Below are 21,359 nucleotides of genomic sequence, written 5' to 3' on the forward strand. Positions count from 1 at the left end.
GTGGACCCGCAGGTGCCTGGGGCAAGAGATTACTAATTGAGGGATACAATAGAACACCTAAGGCCTGAGAAGAAAGTGGTGATATTAAAATATCTAAAAGTAGCCCTGTATGTGGCAGAATTGGAAGAAAGCAAATGCACAGGCCCATGGAAGATGCATGTCCAGGGAAGGCCTGAGGAAACCTTAACCCTTCACCCAAGGCTGATCAGTTAAGGTCTTTCTCTGCACATAGCCTGTACGCAACACTGGCAGAGGTGGATATTTTTTCAAATGTCCAATTAAAATATAGGTTTTATTATTATTTAAATATGGTGAGGCATACAGATCAGGAGACAATTGTCATTGAAAGGATAGTTTATTATATTCACAAATACCAAGAAAGGGAGGCACAGCACACCACTGAGGGCCCCAGAGGAAGCACCAGGCCTGGGGAGGAGACAGAGGGAACAAGGGAAATGTGGGCGGGAGCCTCTGTTGTGGTTGTGGTGGGAAGGAATAGTCAGGGCAGGGTAGGCAGGTTTAGGATTGGGTAGTTGAAAAATTTCAGTGGGCTCTAGTGTGTTGAAGGTGTCCCTAGTTGTATAATACCTGGCCCTGGGGAGATTAGGGCAGAAGAATAATGACCCTGAGTGTGAAAGCTCCATAAAGGAGGTGGTGGTTGGGGCTTGGGTACTGAATTGGTTAGTTTGCACATGAAAGGGACATTTGAAGGTGAGTTGTTTGATATATTTGGGAATTAGCTTTCCCAGGGAGGGCTAGTCCCTCTAGGTTCTGCAAGTTCCCAAGATGTCAAAGAATCAAACATGCAAAACAAAAAATGATTAACACAGAAAGGAAAACATGACTCATGCAAGAAAACAAAATAAGTGTCCAGAAACCATTCCTGAAGAAACAGGGGCATTGCACTTACTTGGGAAAAATGAAAAACTTTAATACAACTGTCAAATATACTCAAAGAGCTCAAGGAAAACATCGAGAACCAAAGGGAATCAGGAAAACGATTATTTGAATAAAATGAGAATATCAACAAAGAGAAATTACAAAAATAACAACAGAAATTCTGGAACTGAAATATGTAATAATGGAATCGAAAACTTCACTAGATGGGTTTAACAGAGGACTCAAGCAGGCAAAAGAATCATAAACTTGAAGACAGGTAATTTGAAAATACTGAGTCTGAGGAGTAAAAAGAAAAATTAATGATGAAAAGTGAACAGGACCTAAGAGACTTACTAATCCCTCGAGTGGATTAATATATGCATTATGGAAATCCCAGAAGAAGAAAAAAGAGAGAGATAATGGGGCAGAAAGACTATTTGAAAACATAATGGTTAAAAATATCCCAAATTTGAGGAAAGACATAGATATACAACTGTAACATGCCTAACAACTCCAAATAGGATGGACTCAAAGAGACCCACACGGAGACACGTTATCATCAAACTTCCAAAAGCCAAAGACATACAGTCTTGAAAGCAGCAAAAGAAAAGTGACTCATCACATATACAGAATTCTCAGTAAAAGTTCTAGATTTCTCATCAGAAATCTTACAGGGCAGAAGGTAGTGGGACGAATATTTCAAGTAGTGAATTTAAGAAAAAAAATTGTCAACCAAGAATTCTATACCAAGCAAAACTGCACTTTGAAAATGAGAGGGAAATTCAGACATTTCCAGATAAGCAAAAGCTGAAGGAGTTCATCATCACTAGGCCTTTTCTATAAGAAATGTCAAATGGAGTCCTTCAGGCTGAACTGAAAGGACACTAGACAGTAAATCAAAGTCATGTAAAAGTATAAAGTTCTCTGGAAAAGGTAAATTCATGCACAAATATAAAAATCAATATTATTGTAATTTTGACTTGCAACTCCATTTTTTATTTTATAAGATTTAAATGCATAAGCATAACATATAAATGTATATTATTAGGTAAATAATATATAAAGATATAATTTGGGGCATAAATAACAAAGTGTATGTGTTGAAGGTGGAGCTGTAAAGGAATACAGTTTTTATATATGATTGAAGTAACATTGGAATCATTTTTAAATAGATTGTTATGACCTTAGGATGTGGTATGTAGTTTGCATGATAATGACAGTGAAAATATTTGTAGAACATACACAAAGAAAATGAAAGGATATCAAAACTTGTCACTAAAAGAAATCCAGCAAACACCAAAAAGGCAGCAAGGGAGGAAACGAAGGACAAAACAGCTATAAGCCATATAGGAAACAAATGACAGCTGGCAATAGTAAGTGTTTCCCTATGTAGTTACTTTAAGTCTAAATGGATTAAACTCATCAACCAAAAGCTTTAGATTGGCAGATTGGATAAAAAAATAATCCAACTTCATGTTGTCTATAGGAGACTCACTTTAGATCTAAGGAAATGCACAGGTTGAATGTAAGGATGGAAAAAATTTATTTCATGCAAATAGTAACCAAAAAGAGTAGCGGTGACTATACTAATATCTTACAAAATAGACTTTAAATAGCAAGCTGTTACAAGAGACAAAAAGGAAATTATATAACGATAAAAAGGTCAATTTATCAAGGCACTATAACAATTATTAGCATATATATAACCAATACTAGGGCTCCTAAATAGACGAAGCAAACATGGGCATAATTAAAAGGAGAAATAGATAGCTCTACAATAACAGTAGGAGACTTTAATACCCTACTTTCAGTAACGAATAGAACAAACAGAAGATCAATAAGAAATAGAGGTCTTGAAATATTGTAGACCAATTGGCCCTAATAGATGTGTACAGAACACTCCAATCAACAACAGTAGAATACACATCTTTTTCAACTGCACATAGAACATTCTCCAAGATGGGTCATGTGTTAGTTTACAGAACAAGTATTAATAAATTTAAAAGGATTTAAATCATCCAAAGTATTTTTTTTCTGATCACAATGGAATAAAACTAGAAATACCAGCAGAAGGAAAATAAAAAAATACACAAATGCATAGAAATTAATCAGCACACTCTTAAATAACCAATGGGTTAAGTAATAAATCACAAGAGAAGTTAGAAAATATCTTGAGAGAAATGAAAATGAGAACACAACATATCAAAACTTATGGAATGCAGCAAAAGCAGTGCTGGAAGGAAATTTACAGCTGTATATGCTTATATTAAAACATAAAGATCTTAAATCAATAACCAAATTGTATGCCTTAAAGAACTAAAAAATTAAGAATAATATAACCCCAAAACTAGGAGATTGGAGGAAATATACAAATATTAGAGCAGAGAGAAACAAAACAGAAAATATACAAAAAAATAGAGCAAATCAATAAAACCGGGAGTTGGTTCTTTGAAAAGGTAAAAAATAGAAGATTGACTAAAAAAAGTGAGAAGGCTCAAATAACTAAATCAGAAATGAAAGAGGAGACATTGTTTTATTTTATGCATTTCAGTGTACAGAAATAACTCAGTAGTTCAGTGATGCAATCAGTTAGTGCATGGTACTTACGAGAAATAGAAAGGATCGTAAGAAAGCACTGTGAGTAATCCTACACTAATTAGATAACCCAGATGAAATGAATAAGTTGCTAGAAATACACAAACTACCAGTGCTGAATAATGAAGCACTAGAAGACTTGAACAGACTTACTATAATAATCACATTATAATGGCGTAGTAAGGATGGCAAAGTTCTGCACATAACGATATAGAAATCTAAGGGCCTGACCCTGTCTGAGTCTGGGTGGGCAGAGTTGTTCAGGAGAGCAGGATATTTCAATCATGTCTTGAAGAATTAGTGGGATGCAGGCACTTTTTGTGAATGCAGGAGTGGGAATGAGAAGAGAATGAATAGAAAGGTGGAGGGTGTAGAAGGGAATTTCAGGCAGAAGGAACCCATGCAAGAGGGCCTTGGCCCGTGAGTGTAATACGTGCATCTCTAAGCATCTGGGGTATGGGCCAGGTGGTCCAGGCAGGGAAGTGAAATGAGGCTAGAGGGGTGGACAGAAGCTCGTCCTTGGCCACAGAGACAGAGACTTCATCATAAAGGCAGGGAGTTATGAAGGGTTATAAAGATGGCACTGGCATGGCTGGGTTTATACTTTAGATCTGAGAAGGATGAAGAATTGGAAATACATGAGGCACAAGCGTATGGCCTGATGAAATGAAAACTATTAATCACCACAACTGGAATTGTCTCTTCTAAATGACAGAATGATGCTACGGCTAAAATATATTTTAATTCATATAAACTTCAATTAAACACACAAGACTTAAATTTGCCTCCTGTTATGAACCATAATCCCACGTCTTGCACTGCCTGGGACACCCGACTGCAGCCAGCCGTCACTGGGGTTCCGTATGCACTGTTTCCAGGTTACCAGATGTTCCTGGTGATGCTGGTTTCAGAAACATCTACGCAACAGAGTGGGCACTTGTTTGTTAAATAGTTGTGTTGACCTGAAAAATATGTTTATTCTCAGTCATCAGAAATTTCTTCACAGGTATTTTATTTATTTATGTCAAAATTTCAATTCCAATTTGACATGTTTATGCAGCCATCATGGGAAGGGAATGCTTGTGCAATCAGTTGGGAACATGTACTACATGGCACCACGGATTGTGTGTTGTGAGTTATTGTCAAAATATTGATAAATAACTTCCATAAGCAGGGCTCTGAACAAAAATATTTTGTCATATTCCTTGATGTTTGCTTGTCCATAGGGGAAACGGACAGAGGTGGAACTATTAGCTTAAAAACTGCAATGAAGTGGCAGCCTATCCTGGTGTGGAGCTCGGGCAAACCCGATGAGACCAGAGGCTGTGTCTTGTTCACTGTTTTGTCCCCAGCACCCAAAGCACCGGCTCAGGGGCCACCCAGGCAGTAGCCGGATGCCTGGATCACTACATCACACAGACACGCAGCGTGATTCTCATCACAGTGGTCTTGTGATGGGGTCTTGGCAGATGTAGACTTTCCCTGATGCAGGGCACTTGACAAGGGGCTGGCTCACTACAACCCGGGCTGGCCCCTTTGCTCGGCCCATTGAACTTGCAGCTTATCAGAGCCCTTAATTTCAAGCATAAAACTCAATGTAAGTTTGAATATTATAACCCATTCAAATGGAGTCAGTTTCTAAAGTATTGGAAGGCTGGCCCTGGCATAAACCCAGTAGACGTGGTTTACCAAGTGACTTCTCCAAGGTGAATTGTTTCCTTCTGCGTGAGTATGGGTGAGACTGGGGTGTTCTGCTCAGCAACTGCAAAAGGTGCCAAGACTTCCTTGGGTGATGGGAGCAAGATTTTTGCAGGTGTAGCCTAGAGCCTGGGGGAAAGGCATGGATTTGGGAGTATGATGAGTGAAACACGGAATATGTTTTTATATCGGAGGCTTTATTGCCTCCTTTATGTTCATGTCAGCAGCTTAGTCACATGCAACGTCACATATTTCTCAGAAACTCAAGGGAACTTAAAAGTCAGTTGAGGCCAAACTCCTAATATGGACTATGCTTTCTCCTGCTCCTCCCACCGTCACTCAGCAAATCCCATCCCTTCTGCCCTTGGAATCTCCAGTGTGCTTTACTACTTCAGTACTTTGCTACTCTCATCTGGCCCAAGGTGCCACCTGCTCTTACCTGGACTCCACCCACTTGTTGTGTGGCTCCTTGTGGCCACCCAAACTCCCTGCCCTGACCTGAGTCTCATCTCTCCACAAGTGTCCACGGTCACCCACGGAATGTGTCCGTCAGTTCATGGCCCCCTCTACAGCTTCCCATATCTCTCATAATAAAATAAAATTCCTACCTGTGACCCACAGGCCCTCCCTGGTCTGGCCCAGCAGCCTCTCCAGCCTCATCTCAAAGCACTTCCCTGCCACCTTGCCGAAGGTTCGATTCCAGCCCCACTGGACTCCTTGCTGACTCCCGAATGTGTAACGTGTTCTACCACCTCAAATCACAATTCCCATTGCCTGGAATTTTCTCCTCCTCATATTTATTAATACACGGCTTGCTCACTGAATTTCTTTTAGGTTCTCCTAGCAATGTCCAACTGTTTGTCATACCTTTGGGGTGAAATAATGGAAAAACAAAGATAGAACCAAAAAACAAGTCCAATCCTGTGTGCCCATCACAGATCCCCTGACATAACCCTTTGATCATAGACCACGTGTCTGAGCAGCTTTCCATTCTGGTTGCTCTCTTCTGAAAGCATGTTTGTCAAGACTCCACTTACACCGATTCACCAATAAAGAGACAATCAAGATGTTGACATTTCTCTGGGAAAAGTGCTTCTAAAATGTTAAAATTGTCCTTCTTGCCAAACAGTCAGGACTTCTAATGTCTCACATGGGTGTTCACAATAAAGTCCACACTTGTAAGCTGGCATGCACGAGATGCCACTCACCTGTCTTTTCAGCCTCACCTCTCTGTGCTCCCTTGCCTTCCCCCAAGGTGTGACCAGCCTTCCCCTGCTGGCTGGCCTGCCTGCCATCCCTGCCAGCCCTCGTGGCCGCAGCACCTTGGCCCAGACTGCCTACCTCACCCTGCAGAACTTTCAAGGCCCAGCTCAGGTATCGCCTCCGCTGAAATCCTTGTCATCTTTGCAGCATGAGTTAATGGCTTCTTCTCTCTCTTCCCACAGACATTAGCTTCTAAAATTCATCCATATATTTATTTTTAGCATGTGTTCATCTTATGACAGATATTTTCCAGGCACTATATTGGGTCATTGCTATGGTTTGAGTATGCCCCATTGAAGTTCATGTATTGGAAAGTTGGTCCCCAGGGTAACAGTGTCGGGAAGTGGGGCCCTCGGGAGATGATTGTGTTGTGGGGGCTCCACCCTCATGAAGGAATGAACACAGTTATCTCAGGAGTGGGTTAGTTATTGCCAGTACCATGGACTTCCCAGACCCCAGAACTGTGAGGAATACATTTCTTTTCTTTATTAATTACCCAGTCTCAGGTATGCTGTTATAGCAACAGAAAACAAACTCAGATAATCACTAAATCAGTTAAAACTTTGCATATCATTATTTGTTTACATCTCTGTCTTTGGTGATAAGAATGTAGACACCTCATGAAAGGTGTTTACACTACTGGTATTTGTATTTTCTTGAGTCTTTATCCATAGGAGGTATTCAATAAATGCGTTATTTAAATGAATGAGTTTTGCACCATTATTATAGGTTTACTGTGGTACATTTCATTACTATAATTATATCCTATAATAAAGATAAATAGGCAGTAAAATAAATACTTGCTGCTTTCATTATTATGACTTTCTGAGTTAGCATAATGCTATTAAACTGAAATATTAGATAGAGATATAAAAGAACAAACCTAAGAGGAAATTTGTTTTAGTAGGACTAAAGGAATAAGTGAAAACAGATTCAACAGAATAGTGCCTAAGTAGATAGTAGGTATCTTCCTCTAAGGAGAAAGAGTAAGAATAAAAGAGGAGGCCGGGCGCGGTGGCTCACGCCTGTAATCCTAGCTCTGGGAGGCCGAGGCGGGTGGATCGCTCGAGGTCAGGAGTTCGAGACCAGCCTGAGCAAGAGTGAGACCCCGTCTCTACTAAAAATAGAAAGAAATTATCTGGCCAACTAAAAATATATATACAAAAAAAAAATTAGCCAGGCATGGTGGCTCATGCCTGTAGTCCCAGCTACTAGGGAGGCTGAGGCAGTAGGATCGCTTAAGCCCAGGAGTCTGAGGTTGCTGTGAGCTAGGCTGATGCCACGGCACTCACTCTAGCCCGGGCAACAAAAGTGACACTCTGTCTCAAAAAAAAAAAAAAAAAAAAAAAAGAGGATAGGACATTTTTATTCTATTTTATTCTATTTTATTATTTTATTTTATTGATGGTAGTAGTGGTGGTGGTAGCAGTTGGAAATGTTCAAAGATAAACTTCAGCTCCTCATCCAAATTGCATCTAAACCTCAGAATACTAGCAATGAAATGCCACTGTGTGAGACGAATTAACCTCAGCAGTGTAATGAACAGGCTAGATCCAGGGTCCTCAAACCACGTGCACAATGAAGTCACCTGAGGGTTCTGTTACCAACCCAAAGAGATTCTGATTTAGTTGGTTTGGGGTAAGTTTTAAATGGCAGGAGTTTTTATTGTCCCCAGATGATTCTAATTGCAGCCAAGTTTAAGAACCACTGGGTTAAACTGAGACACAACTGATTCATACTTCGATCACTGAAGGAGAAAAACAGACAAAAGTGTAAATTAGAAGTCAGAGTAGAGATGTCCACACTCACCTTCTCACTGTTAGGAACCTGGAAGACACCTGGCTGCTGGGGGACAAGGGAGGACTGTTCTGGAACCAGAACCTGGAACCAGAAAGCGCTCTTTCTTCTCTCTTCTCCTTTCTCCTCATTAGTACTTCTCTTTCTGAATGCCCTGGAAAGCTACAACTCCTTAGGATGCTGCAAGTGCCAAGGACGACAAAGGAGGGCTGCGTAGGCCACGTGCTGTGGTGATAGGGCAGAAATAAAATGAACCCTGGAGCAAGAAATGACATGCATGGTCATTTTGCCTGCTTTACCTTTGATGAAATACAGAACTCTCTAGGAATAAGTCCCCAAACTGTACCGAGAGAGCATGAACATGAGAACAGGGTAATCTCTGATCTGTATAATAGAGCTACTGAATGAACAGCCTTTGGGTATTGGAAATCAGCTGGTATCCATGACCTTCAATATTACTTTGAGAGCTTTGGAGATATTTTGAGAGAGGAAACCCAGCAGCACCCAACTGAAGGTAAAGGGGGACCCTAATATGGTAGGACGTTGAGCGTCAAAAACCATCAGGACTAGCTTGCTCTTGCTGGAACCAAGGAGAAACAAGAAACAAAAGAATAACAAAGCCAGCTGTCAAACCCAGCGCGGAACAGAGACTAATGCCCCAACCTCACAGAGGAGAAGACCACATGCGTGGAGAGGGTGTTTTCATGGGAAGCACCTCACGATGAGTTTATATCCAAATAAATACAGGAAAACGTGAAAACTCTATGAAACAGAAGTAAAAGGTGAGAAGAAAATGCCAGGTGGAATTGCAGAGTGAGACACAAAAGGAGCTAGCTAAAACGCAGGTAGAAATATGAATTTTCGTTGGATGCAGGGAATAACATTATTGATTGCAAACCTCTCTCCTTCACTCAGAATTATTGATTTAGAGGGGGAAACACATGAAATAATTCTCTAAGAACACAGAGGAAAACTGACACAATAAAGCTGACCAGAGGGGAAGAGCTAAAGGAATTAGATAGAGAAAGAAGGTGGATGAAGAATAATCAAAGTAACAAGGAATGATATAAGAAGAAAACTTGTATCAAACACAAAACAAAACAGCTTCTAGGTCAATAGATTGGAATAGTTTGCCATGATTCAAGCCAAATTTCTGAACTGGATTTTGTAGAAATAGCAATGATTGATACATAAATTTGCTGAGTTTTCTAAAGTTCAAGGATAAAGAAATTTTTTACAAAGCTATGAGTCAAAACACATTACTTTCAAGAGAATACAAATAAAACTGGCCTCTGAATTTTTTTAGTTTCCTTTGAGACTTTGTTTTTGACCCAGAGATTATTTAGAGGTGTGATGTTTAAATTCTAGGTTTTTAAGATTTTCCTGTGGTTTTCCTGTTACTGATTTCTAGTTTGATTTGTTATGGTCAGTGACCATATTATGCCTGATTTCAATTATTTTAAAACAGTTGAGGTTTATTTTATGTATCAGGATACTGGTTTAGTGAAGCTTCTATGGTGACCAAGAAAATATATTCTGATCTTGTTGATGGGAGTGTTCCAAACATGTCAATTACATCCTATTGGTCGATTGTGTGGTTCAGTTCTTCTGTATCTTCACTGATTTTCTATCTAGTGGTTCTGTCATTTGCTGAGGGGTGGGTATTAAAGTCTCCAAATTGTGGATTTGTCTATTTCTCCTTTATGCTTTATCAGTTTTTACTTCATGTATTTTGAAGCTATGATGTGCACATCAAATGTGTATATACATTTGCCATAGTCGTGTATCCCTGGTTGATTGATCCTTTTATCATTATGTAATATTCTTCCTTGTCACCAGTAATTTTAGTTGTAAATTCTACTTTATCAGATATTAATGTAGTCTCTCGTACTTTGTTTTAATTAATGTTCACATGGTATACCTTTTCCATTCTTTAACTTTGGATCGGTCTTATTCTGTTTGATGTGAATTTTATGTAGACAGCATATTATTGGGTGGTATTTTTTAATCCACTACCGATCTCTACATTTTAATTGGTGTACTGAGACCATTCACATTTAAGTTAATTATTAATATGTTGGGGTTTAAGTATGACACTCTATTCTTTGTTTTCTGTTTCCTCTGTTTCTCTTTTCTTGCCTGCCTATGAATTACTTGCCCATATTATTTTAGGATTCTGTCTTGATTTCTTTGTAGTGTTTTTGAGTATATCCCTTCATATCATTTTCTTAGTGGTTGTTCTGGGCATTACAATATGCATGTGCAACTTATCACAGTTTACTGATATTGTCATTTATGACTTTGAGTGAAGTATGGAAACCATACTTCAATTTAGGTCCTTTTATCTTCTCCACTTTTAAAATATTAGTGTCTTAAGTATTTCCTTGTAAGTTGAGCACCACATCAGATGATGTTCTAATCCTTACTTAAATCACTTAAAAATTTTATGAGATAAGGAGATAAAATTCATGATATGAAGGATAGTCTATTATATTGACTCTTGTTTTTAACACCTCCTGATATTCTTTCCTTTTGGAAGTTCTAAGCCTTCTTTTGTTATGATTTTCTTTCTGTTTAGAGAACTTGCTATTGCTATTCTTTAAGAGTAGGCTTACTTATGACAAATGTACTTATTTGTTTTCAACTGATAATGTCTTTATTTTCCCTTGATTCTTTAAGGATAGTTTCACTGAGTATAGAATTAATGGTTGACAGTTAGAGAAAAGTTCAGCCCTTGAAAAATGTGCTACTTCCTTCTGGCCTCCATGGTTTCAAATGAGAAATCCATTGCTATTCCAGCTGGTGTTCCCTTCTCTCTCTATGCCTGCTTTCAAGATTTTTTTTTTTTTTGCCTACTTTAATTTTCAGTAATTTAATTACAATATGTCTTGGTGTTAATTTCTTTGATTTTATCCAATTAGGATTCACTTAGCTCTTGGATTTTTAGGTTTATGTCTTTTACCAAATTTTGGAAGGTTTCAGCCATTGTATCTTTGAATACATTTTTGCTCTCATTCACTCTCTCTCTTTTCGTCTTCTAAGATCTAGTAATAAGACTTTGATCCTTTTGTTATTTTCCCACAGGTCCCATTCCTGAATATCTATTTTTTAATTTATTTTTTATGTTACTTAGGTTGAGTAAATTCTATTATTTCTGAGAGAGGTTAAGAGGAAGAAGAGAGAGAGAGAACCATCAAAATGTATTTTAGTCAGAATAGTTCATATATGTCTTTTAATACTCCATCAGATTGAATTAACTTTTTTTACTTGTCCATATATTACTGTGTCTCATAGTGAATTAATTAAAAGAATACAAACTTTTCCTCATATAGTGATGTTAAGACAAGTCTCTTCTTTTGATATAGATACTTATAGACATCTGGACATTAATACTTCCAAAGATATACATTTTATAGGAGTAATGAACCCGAAAGTGACTACTTGAATTGGAGACATGCTAAGTGTCTTGCTATCATAATGGATATTGGACAAAAGCACAGATGTGCATTTTTACAAATGGCAGATATACTGAGTCTGGAAACCATAACAGATGTAGCCATAATGAGAATACTGAATGAGAAAACTAATTTTATACATTTTATACATTGCTGTGGGCCAATTCTTCAAAAGAAAAGCCAGAATATAAATGATAAGAATAATCAAAGAAAGAAAATTATTCAAATGTATTCAAAATGTACATTTTGAAACATCATTTCTGAAAACCTGTGAAGTGATGCCAGAAAGAATTGAGTGAGCTCCTTCTTCTACTCAATTGTGGTGTTGAAACCATGGCCCCTCTCTTTAAGAGTCTGGACATCTTATCAACTTCAAGATTCCATCACAATACAATTGTTACCTAAATAGAGTGCTGAATGCACATAATACAATGGCAATAACAATGCAATTACAGAGATTGTCCATTGCAATAATGTGGGATTTTACAGCAAGGATATCAAAGACTATAAATGATTTTCTGAGTCTCACAGAAAATGGATTAAACCAGGATCCAGAAAATCATGGTTGTAGTTCTCACTCTGCTACCAATTATGCTGGACCTCAGATAAGTCACTGGAACATCTCTCTGCCTTGCTTTCCTTCCCTGCACCCCTCCAGTCCTTCAGCTGCACATATGACAATATTCCTCTCTGTGAAACAGCTCATAAGCTCTCCTCTCTCCCCTTGGATCTGCAAAAGGAGCTCTGGTTTCTAAAGCTTTTCTATTTTCAGGAACAAGGGGCTGCTGTGAGAGTCAGTGAGAGTGGGCCCATGTGGGTGTAATTTCTCCCACTTGCTGCTTCTTGCTCAGGGGTCTCGGGGAACCCAGAGACTCTTGGGGAAGAGAGTGAGCTTCCACCTGTGTCTTCTTCATTCTTTCTCCATTCATTACCTCTTCTACTCTTCTATTTTTCAGAAAATACTCACACATCATTTATTTAAATGACTTCAAGTCCTTCCCCTGTTTTGCAAAATGCAAATAAAATCTTCTCAGCACCAATTTCAAGAAATATTAGCTTGACATTTACAGATATTTAATTTTTCAGAGCTGCCTCTAAAACATCACTATGATTCTAAAAACATCTAATGTAGTGATAAGCTAAATGGCAACATAAAAATGAAAAGCTCATCAGTGTTTGTAAACCAAAAAAACTGTATGAGGGGCCACCTGTGCGCACTTACTGCCTGTAGTCCCAGGTGACCATGCTCCTGTCAACCTTGCCTCTGCAGTTTGAGGGCCGCCCTGCAAGATCATGCTTCCTTGCATGCCAGCTAGGGTTCCATGTGCATCACTGGATTTGGCCCTTCCCCTGTAAAGCTCCCGACTTCCTCCCCACTCTGTTCCACATAACCCTCCTGGGTACCTCGCAGGGTACCTAGTCTCATGGGTGGGCTCTAGCTCCCCTGGATGGTGAACTTCTCAAGGGAGGGCCTGCTTGTCCCTCCCAAATAGCGTGTTGCTACATGGTGAGCATGGAAGAGATGCTTCTGAATGAATTCTCAGGCCTGTAAAGAAAGGCATCAAATCTCTATTTGACCCTTGATGAAACTAAATTAATGTCCACTGCCCAGATTTCCACCACCAAAATTAGAACAAAGTCAACATGTTGTTTGACTTCTGATCTGACAGGGGCAGGCTGTTGTCTTACAAAAGCGGGAGGTAAATGCCCCATGGAGGGGGACGAGATTTAACACGACTCGCCCTGCTTATGTGATGGCCTTTCCTTCCTAAACATTGTGGTCTAAGGTGCTCTATTTCTCTGTATCTTAAGTTTGAGAGGGAATTTCTTAATTTCATGGTGAAGATGTGGGAATGGCTCTGCAGTGAGATTTAGGTCAGTGGTGGCCTTTAAAAGTGCTCAGGAATCTTCCCGGAGTACCGAGCGCTGAGCAGGAAGGTGTTCCAGGACCACGATGATCCCCTGGAGGGCGCTGGGAGAGGAGCCACGGAGCTCGCACATGTGTTTTTCAATATATTGTATTTAAATATTTACTCTGTGAGAAATATGTGAATTATAGGGCTCTGAAGCCAGCACCAAATGAAAAGCTGTGGCCCCCCCTGAAGTATTTATGAGTGAGGGCCCCAGAAAGGGAGGGACAGCCACTGCGGTTTGTGGGGTTCAGGTATTTGCACCTGTGGCCTCGTGCTTCTAAGACCGAGGTAGGGGCAGACCCCAGGGAGGATGATACCTAAGCACACAAGGACAGGAAGAGGGGGCCGGATGGCTGCCTTTGCCAGCTCTCTCCTAAAGCTTATTTCAGAAATATGTGAATATCAGCAGCTCTTTTCTGCAATTATTGAGGTTTCATTTATGTTATACATGTTGTTGGCACGCCCTGTGGCTCTTAGCACAGAGGCAAGATTTTCAGTGCCCTGCGTGTCAATAGGCGATTTGATGAGACGGGCGCAGACCTGGGGCTCCAGACACGTGGGTTCTGCCTGTGTTCACGGCAGGTTCCGTGCGCCAGGAAAATCAGCACATTCCTCTGCTGCTGTTTCTGCTTCTGGAACACAAACGAGTGTCCACATTAGACCACTTCATGGGGTTCCTTTTTCCTGCAAGAATCTGCAATTCTAAAATGCTGCAAGCTGATTTACAAAGAAATACATGCACAGTATACGAGTTTCTTTAACACGAAATTTCACCATCAGATTACTGAATGAGAAAATGTATTATGAAAACATCCAGAATAGCGTCTGGCACATCGGGGAATTACTAACCACAGAAGCAGTCAGTCATTTCACCAGTGCGATGGGAGACCAGATGTACTCTTGCCTCCGATTAAAACCCTAACAGAATGACACAAATCCAGGAAATATGCTAAAATGAAGGGCAATAAATTCATACCAGATGAATGCGGGTACAGAAAGCAAATATGAGAGCACTGGTTTTAATCTTTCAGCAATGACTGTCATGGTTTGAAGTAAGAAAAGATATTTATGCAACCTGATCAAATAAAGATCCAACCTTGGTAGCTTAACATTTTATTATTGAACTCTGCATAGAAACAGAAGCTATTTTTGCAGCCTTGTACTGCAGAATGAGCAGAGCAGAGGGCTTCAGCCTCCAGCCCTGTCTCCTTCCCACTGTGTGGCTGTAGTCTTTGGAAAACCAGGTGCTGTGCTGAAGAGAGATGTGTGATGTGCTGGTGGGGAATGGGCCGTGGCGGCTGCAGCCCAAGGTCTGACTCCCAGCTGCGTCACGGCTGTCAGGCTCTGGGAAGGTTTCGGAAATGCCTGCACTTCAGGTGCTGCTCTTGTAGGTGGGTACAGCCACACAGATGTGACTGAGTTGCTCAATCAGAACCTACACAAACAGCCTAATGTTCTAAATTGCATACAGCACACAGCCACAGGCTGTTTTTTGTGTACTGTTGGATTCTAGACCCTTCTCTGAGCTCGCAGGTAAGTAAGGACTCAGTCTGAGGTCTGCCTCTCCTCTTTACCCACCTCTGGTTTCCTGCACATTTAATTCATCTTTTTCTGTGCACGGTGAGAATACTTAAGATCTAATCTCTTAGCAAATTTCAAGTGTACAAAATATAATTATTAACTATCATTGCCATGCTGTCCATTAGGCATCCAGAACTTATTCACCTTATGCCTGATAGTTTGCACCTTTGACCAGCATTACCCCACTGCTTCCTTCACCCGGCCCCCCATAGCCACCCTCTGCTCTGCTTCTGTGGGTTTGATTTTTTGTAGATTCCACATGTAAAAGAGACCATGCAGTGTGTCTTTCTGTACCTGGCTTATTTTCCCAACAAAATGTCCTACAGATTCAGTCTTGTTGCAAAGGCAGGGTTTTCTTCTTTTTTACAGAGCTGAATAATATCCCATTGCGTGTATATATCTATCATCTATCTATCTGTATATCCTACATTTTCTGTATTCATTTATTTATCAATGGACAATTAGGTTGTTTCCATATCTTGGCGATTGTGAATAATGCTGCAATGAATATGGGAATGTAGATATCTCTTCAAGATATTAATTTTATTCCTTTGGACATATACCAGGAAGTGGGATTGCTGGAGCATATAGTAGGTCTATTTTTAATTTTTTGAGGCACCTTTATACTGCTTTCTATCATGGTTATACCATTTATATTCCCACCAGCAGTGTATGAGAGGTGATGGATATGCTAATTAGCTTGATTGTGGTAATCATTTCACAATGCATACATTTTTCAGAACATCACATTGTATACTTTAAATATATACAATGTTTATTTGCCAGTTATAACTCAGTTAAGCTGGAAACAAAACAAAACAATGCAAGAGCAATAATAATTTAGAAAAAGGAAATTTAATTCATCGGACAGATGTGAGATGGGAGTGTGGTGTGAGTGGGGTTGGGCAGGACAGCATAAGGAAGTGGTGAAACATGCTTGCAGGTACAGAGTTTGGGAAAATGATAGCGATCCAGTTTTTCACATGAGAACAGAATGGGATAATGTGAGGATACTACGAGAGTTTTGGACTTGATTTTAACAGGCAGCAGTGTCTAGGTAAAGAATATGGACTCTATGTTTTTCTTTCTTTTTCTTCCTGGAAGTTCTCTTGGGCTTCTGTGGGAGATTGATGAGCTTGAAGGGAAGCAAGCTGACAGGGGATACAAGTTAGGAGCATCCAGGCAGGGGTGCGGGTGTTCATGATTGAGACCTGGCACTGTGGGGAGGGAGGTGAGATGAAGTTTCTTGGATGTGTGGGTGAAGAAGAGCAGGGAGATTGGAGGGCTTTGTTTGTGAGTCTGAGTGGCTGGGAGGATGATGGGGGCATCCGCAGTGGGAAAGCTGAAGGAGAACATCCGTAGGCTGATGATGGGATCTTTTTCTTGGATTTAACACAGACTGTGGGAGGAAATATGTAGGATATATCTATGATAGTCAAAGGATGCTCAAGAAGACCTCAGGGGAATGTGAGGATGTGGGGAGAAGACAGCTGCAGGGAGACTTCCCGATGTGCCTGCATTGCTACCTCTTGCTGCATGAGGAGAATTCAGCTGTGAAGCGTGTTCCATTTCACCCCCAACCTGCTGTGTGGCAGTTTGATTCTGCCACTGTCAAAGGGCACAGTCCCCAACAAGATTGTCCATGCTTCAAACACCAGCTATGTCTCCATTAGGTTTGATAATTTGCTAGAATGACTTGCAGAATTCAGGAAAGCACTGTATTTACAAATAAAGTTTTATTATAAAGGATGCAAATCAAGAGGACCAGCCAGATGAAAAAACACATAAAGTGACATCGAGGAATATCGTAGAGCTTCTATCTCCTCCTCTTGTGGAATCCGGGCACATGAGCCTCCTAGCACATCCATGTGTTCACTGACTGGAAGGTCCACTGGGCCTCAGTTTCCTGAGTTTTTATTCAGTTCCATTAGTAAGCATGACTGAATGAATCACTGACCACATGATCAACTCAGTCTCCAGCCCTCTCTCCTCCCCAGAGGTTGGGCTGACCCAAAGGTCCAACCCTGTAAGCATATGCTGTATTATAATTTTTGAAGCTGGCTGCTTGGACCAACTTTTCTTGCTAAAATATTATAGACCAAGTCATTTCCTTTGAGACATGGCAATTCTCCATCTATCTATTTTTTTTTTTTTTTTTTTTGAGACAGAGTCTCGCTTTGTTGCCTGGGCTAGAGTGAGTGCCGTGGTGTCAGCCTAGCTCACAGCAACCTCAGACTCCTGGGCTTCACCGATCCTACTGCCTCAGCCTCCCGAGTAGCTGGGACTACAGGCATGTGCCACCATGCCTGGCTAATTTTTTCTATATATATTTTTAGTTGGCCAGATAATTTCTTTCTATTTTTTTAGTAGAGATGGGGTCTCGCTCTTGCTCAGGCTGGTCTCGAACTCCTGACCTTGAGCTATCCACCAGCCTCGGCCTCCCAGAGTGCTAGGATTACAGGAGTGAGCCACCGCGCCCGGCCTCTCCATCTATCTAAAGACATTTTTATACTCCCTCTCACCCCAGGTGTACATGTGTGTGTGTTTGTGTGTATTTTCAGATTAAATAATTCCAATATTCTCTTGTGTTCCTCAAATTATATAATATTAGATTGTTCTCATTCATGTGTAGAGCCTGGAAGAGCTCATTGCTCGTAGTTGCAACACAACATTGCGACTATACTCCCACCATCTGCAGCACCCAGTGGGGCACTTGCCACACTTTGGCAGGACCTCGTACTTGCACAGTCTAATTTCAGTTAGCTTTTGCACACCCGCCTGATGGGGTTGGTTAATATTGGGCTGCTCCTCCAGTGAAACACTGCCTGCAACTCAAAACCTTAGAAAAGAATGAGGGGGTCTGGCAGACTCTAGGAAGACTGGGGCTGGAAGTTGAGCTCAGTAAGAGAAAGAATGGTAGGTGAAAGACTGGTAGATGCTGTTGATCCAGACAGGCAGGGGGTCAAGACCACACAATTCAGTTCACAATTACTGTGTAAGTCCAGGACCTTGGAAGTGACACAGCAGACATCAGGGCTACATGGTGAGAGCCTGGACCAGAATATCAGCACAACATTGGTTTATAATTAAAGAAATTTTTCTGTAAAACTATATAGAGGACTTCCTGAACAAATATCTCCCACTGGTCTATATGCTACGAGCCAGAACTTACCTCAGGGTGTGGCTGAGGCTGGCACAGCTGGAGAGGGGAGGAGGTGGCAAAGGGACAGAAGTCCAGATGCCAGGTGGTAACACTGTTGGGATTTTGAAATACTGTCATCTTTTCCAGTTCTGTACCTTTTAACTTATTTATGCTTAGTTATACCCTGTGGTGTTTTACTAAATCTTTAATGTGCTCTCATAAGGGAATGCAAAATATAGATGACAGGATAAATTAAAAGAGAGCCAAAAGAAGAAGAAAAACCTAGGAGTGGCAACGCACAATAAACAAGTGTGTTGTGCCTTCCGTGGTGGCTCCACACGCAAGCCACACGTTGGGCTCCACACACTTCAAACAACCAAATGAAAAAAGGAAAACTGATCACTCTCACAGTCCATAATGTCTTGAGGATGAAACACAAACCGATTTCATTTATGGAGTTCTTCTTGATGAAATATTGACTGGAACTTTCTGGGGAAGGGCTCTCACACTGTGTGATGTTAGGAACAGCCTTCATGATAAAACCCTCTTAACTGATAATTTGATGCCACTTTCTCCATATTGGCTTCTGACATTGCATTAATGCACAAGCCAAGAAAACGAACAAAGCAAAACAAAATAACTCCAAAAGCAAAATTGGTTCAATGAAATGGTCCAGTTTTCTATCTGTCTGTACCTGGCTTGATCTACAGGTGAATTCTTGAATATTGACATGGTTTCTATCAAATGATCTCCTTTGCATATTGTAATACTTAACCTGAATCTGTTTCCTCACTGCAAACATATGGATAATATTTTACTCAGACCACTGGGATACTTTAAGGAGTAGACAATAAAATGTGATAACCCATAAGCACAGTGCCTGTCATAGAGGCATGAACAATACATGCTGGTTATGTTTGACAACAGCAGCAATGACAAAAATCCCTTGCTGAACTGCTGATGAAATTTACCATTCTTTGCTGCTCATGGACCAGGACTGGGCATAGCAAACAGGAGCTATCTTTTGGGCACAGGGAGTCTGTGTGCTTGGAGATGGGCTGTGATTCACCATGCAGGGGCAGGCTTGAGGCTCACCTTTCAACTTGTCGTCCACAGGAATAACACTCTATAGCCACCCGTACGGAGGGGCCTTGCTGAACGAGGACAAGATGTGAGTTGATGGCATGCTGGGAGTGGGGGGTGTGACCCCAACTATGGAAGAAAATCTTGGGGTTATCTTAGGGGTGATTTTGATCTCTCTTTGACATTTGCCCCAAGAGATGTTGGCATATATAGTTAGTGGCACAGGGCTTGGGTATTTTTTTACAAAGTGTGTAAAAAATGAGCATTAAAAGAGGAAGTACATTGACTGAGCTTAAAAAAGATAAGCTGTACTTCTACGCAAAAATTGTCCTAAGGGAAGGATTTTCCAGAATCCTATGGGACTGCACATCTTTCAGACCTCTTTTTTGGGTTAAAAATCATAAACGTAGCGTACATATAGGTAAACATAGTAATGCCTCCTTGAGCATTTCTCATGCAACCTCCTCCTTACGGTCCAGTGGTGACAAAGCCAGTGCTCTCCAGGTACAGAGATCCCCGCCAGCTCTTGTCGTCTTGATAAGGGGTAGCATGCTTCTGCCTGTCTTCTGTTTTTTCACTCATCTCCCTTCTCTATTATATGGTTGACAAACTTTTAATTAAAAGTTAATAATAAAAGTAAGCATTATTTACGTGCTTTTTATGACCTACCAAATTGAGCTGAGAATGCAAATCTGCTTAATGGGCGTTCTCTCCTCAAGTAGCTAAGCCAGCAGGAAGCATGCTGCAGCCTGTCCTCACACTCACATGCTGACTGGGGGGTGGGTGCTGGCTTGAGTAGTCTCTGATACCTGCCCAGGACACCAGGGCTAGGCAAGTCGACGTCTGTTATAAAATGAGTCGTAGTGGAACGAGGGCACAGCTGAGCCGATGGTTTGTGGTGAGAGGTTTCATCATGTCAACTTCCTGTAAGACACGTCTGGCCTGACTGTTCCTAAAGAGTGAGCAGAGAGGAGGTGGCAATTGACTGGAGGGAAGGATGTTAGGGTAGTGTTCCAGATTAAAAAATAACCAGAAAGCGTACAGTGTATGTTTTTACACAAACACCCTGATCTGTTGCAAAAGCTTTTTGGTATTTCAGGTGACTACATTTAGAAATGGTCCAGGGAAGCGAGGATCTGTGGCAAAGGCCCCTCCCTGGCAGGTGTTCCTGTTGAGCAAAGCAGTCCCAGCATGGGCAAAGGCCATGGCTGACTGTGGGTGCCACTTTGGGGATGTCCCTCATCTTACCAGCTTCAAGGTCAAGAGCAGACTTGACACAGCAAACTCTTCAATGCTCCTCAACTTGCGCTGCTCAGTTATGTCTTCTATAAACTGAGAACAATAGCCCTGTCTCAAAGGCGGTTGAGGGGACTTAATGAGGAGATCCACACCCTTAGCCAGCATGCCTGGCCGATCATGTGTTTTTAATTAGTGGTTCTTACTGCCGTCATCGTCACTGATTGTTAAGGACAGAAAGCAGACTCGTGTCCTCCGTGTAACACCCGACGGTCTGTTCTGTTCTGCCTACAGCCTGGAGAGCATCCGCCAGTGTGGTGTTGCCCTCTGCATTGTGCTGGGATTCTCTATCCTAACTGCAGCCATCGGTAGCGCCGTGGTGCGGGACAGGGTGACCGGAGCCAAAAGGCTGCAGCACATAAGTGGCCTTGGCCACAGGACGTACTGGTTCACTCACTTCCTGTATGACATGGTAGGATTCGGGAAGGAGGCTTTGTATGCCTCCTTGCTAATGAACTGTTGAGTGTGTGTGTGTGAAGTGGGGTGGGAGGACAGGCCACCTTGGGATCTTCTTACTGGTAAGAGCATTTCAGGTTAAGTCTAAGACTGACGGGGCTCAGGTTGGATATCTGGGAAATTAGGGACCTGCACAGAAAGAATTGCGAAGTTTCTTACTGGGGCGATGAGAAAGTAATTGCCTTTAATATGCTCTCTTCA

At 41.1% G+C, this 21,359-nt stretch overlaps 1 protein-coding gene across 4 annotated transcripts in view; it reads left to right on the forward strand.

The window, feature by feature from the left end:
* LOC123647677 (ATP-binding cassette sub-family A member 13-like) overlaps nt 1-21,359 on the forward strand; it is a 399,770-nt gene that overhangs the window by 252,597 nt on the left and 125,814 nt on the right. For all 4 annotated transcript variants that reach the window (XM_045565332.1, XM_045565334.1, XM_045565333.1 and 1 more), the window contains exons 42-43: nt 19,440-19,494; nt 20,937-21,114. In XM_045565332.1, the coding sequence (XP_045421288.1) occupies nt 19,440-19,494; nt 20,937-21,114 (233 nt within the window). The remainder of the gene's footprint in view (nt 1-19,439; nt 19,495-20,936; nt 21,115-21,359) is intronic.

Source organism: Lemur catta, chromosome 11 (genome assembly GCF_020740605.2).
Source record: "Lemur catta isolate mLemCat1 chromosome 11, mLemCat1.pri, whole genome shotgun sequence".
Classification (NCBI taxonomy): Eukaryota; Metazoa; Chordata; class Mammalia; order Primates; family Lemuridae; genus Lemur; species Lemur catta.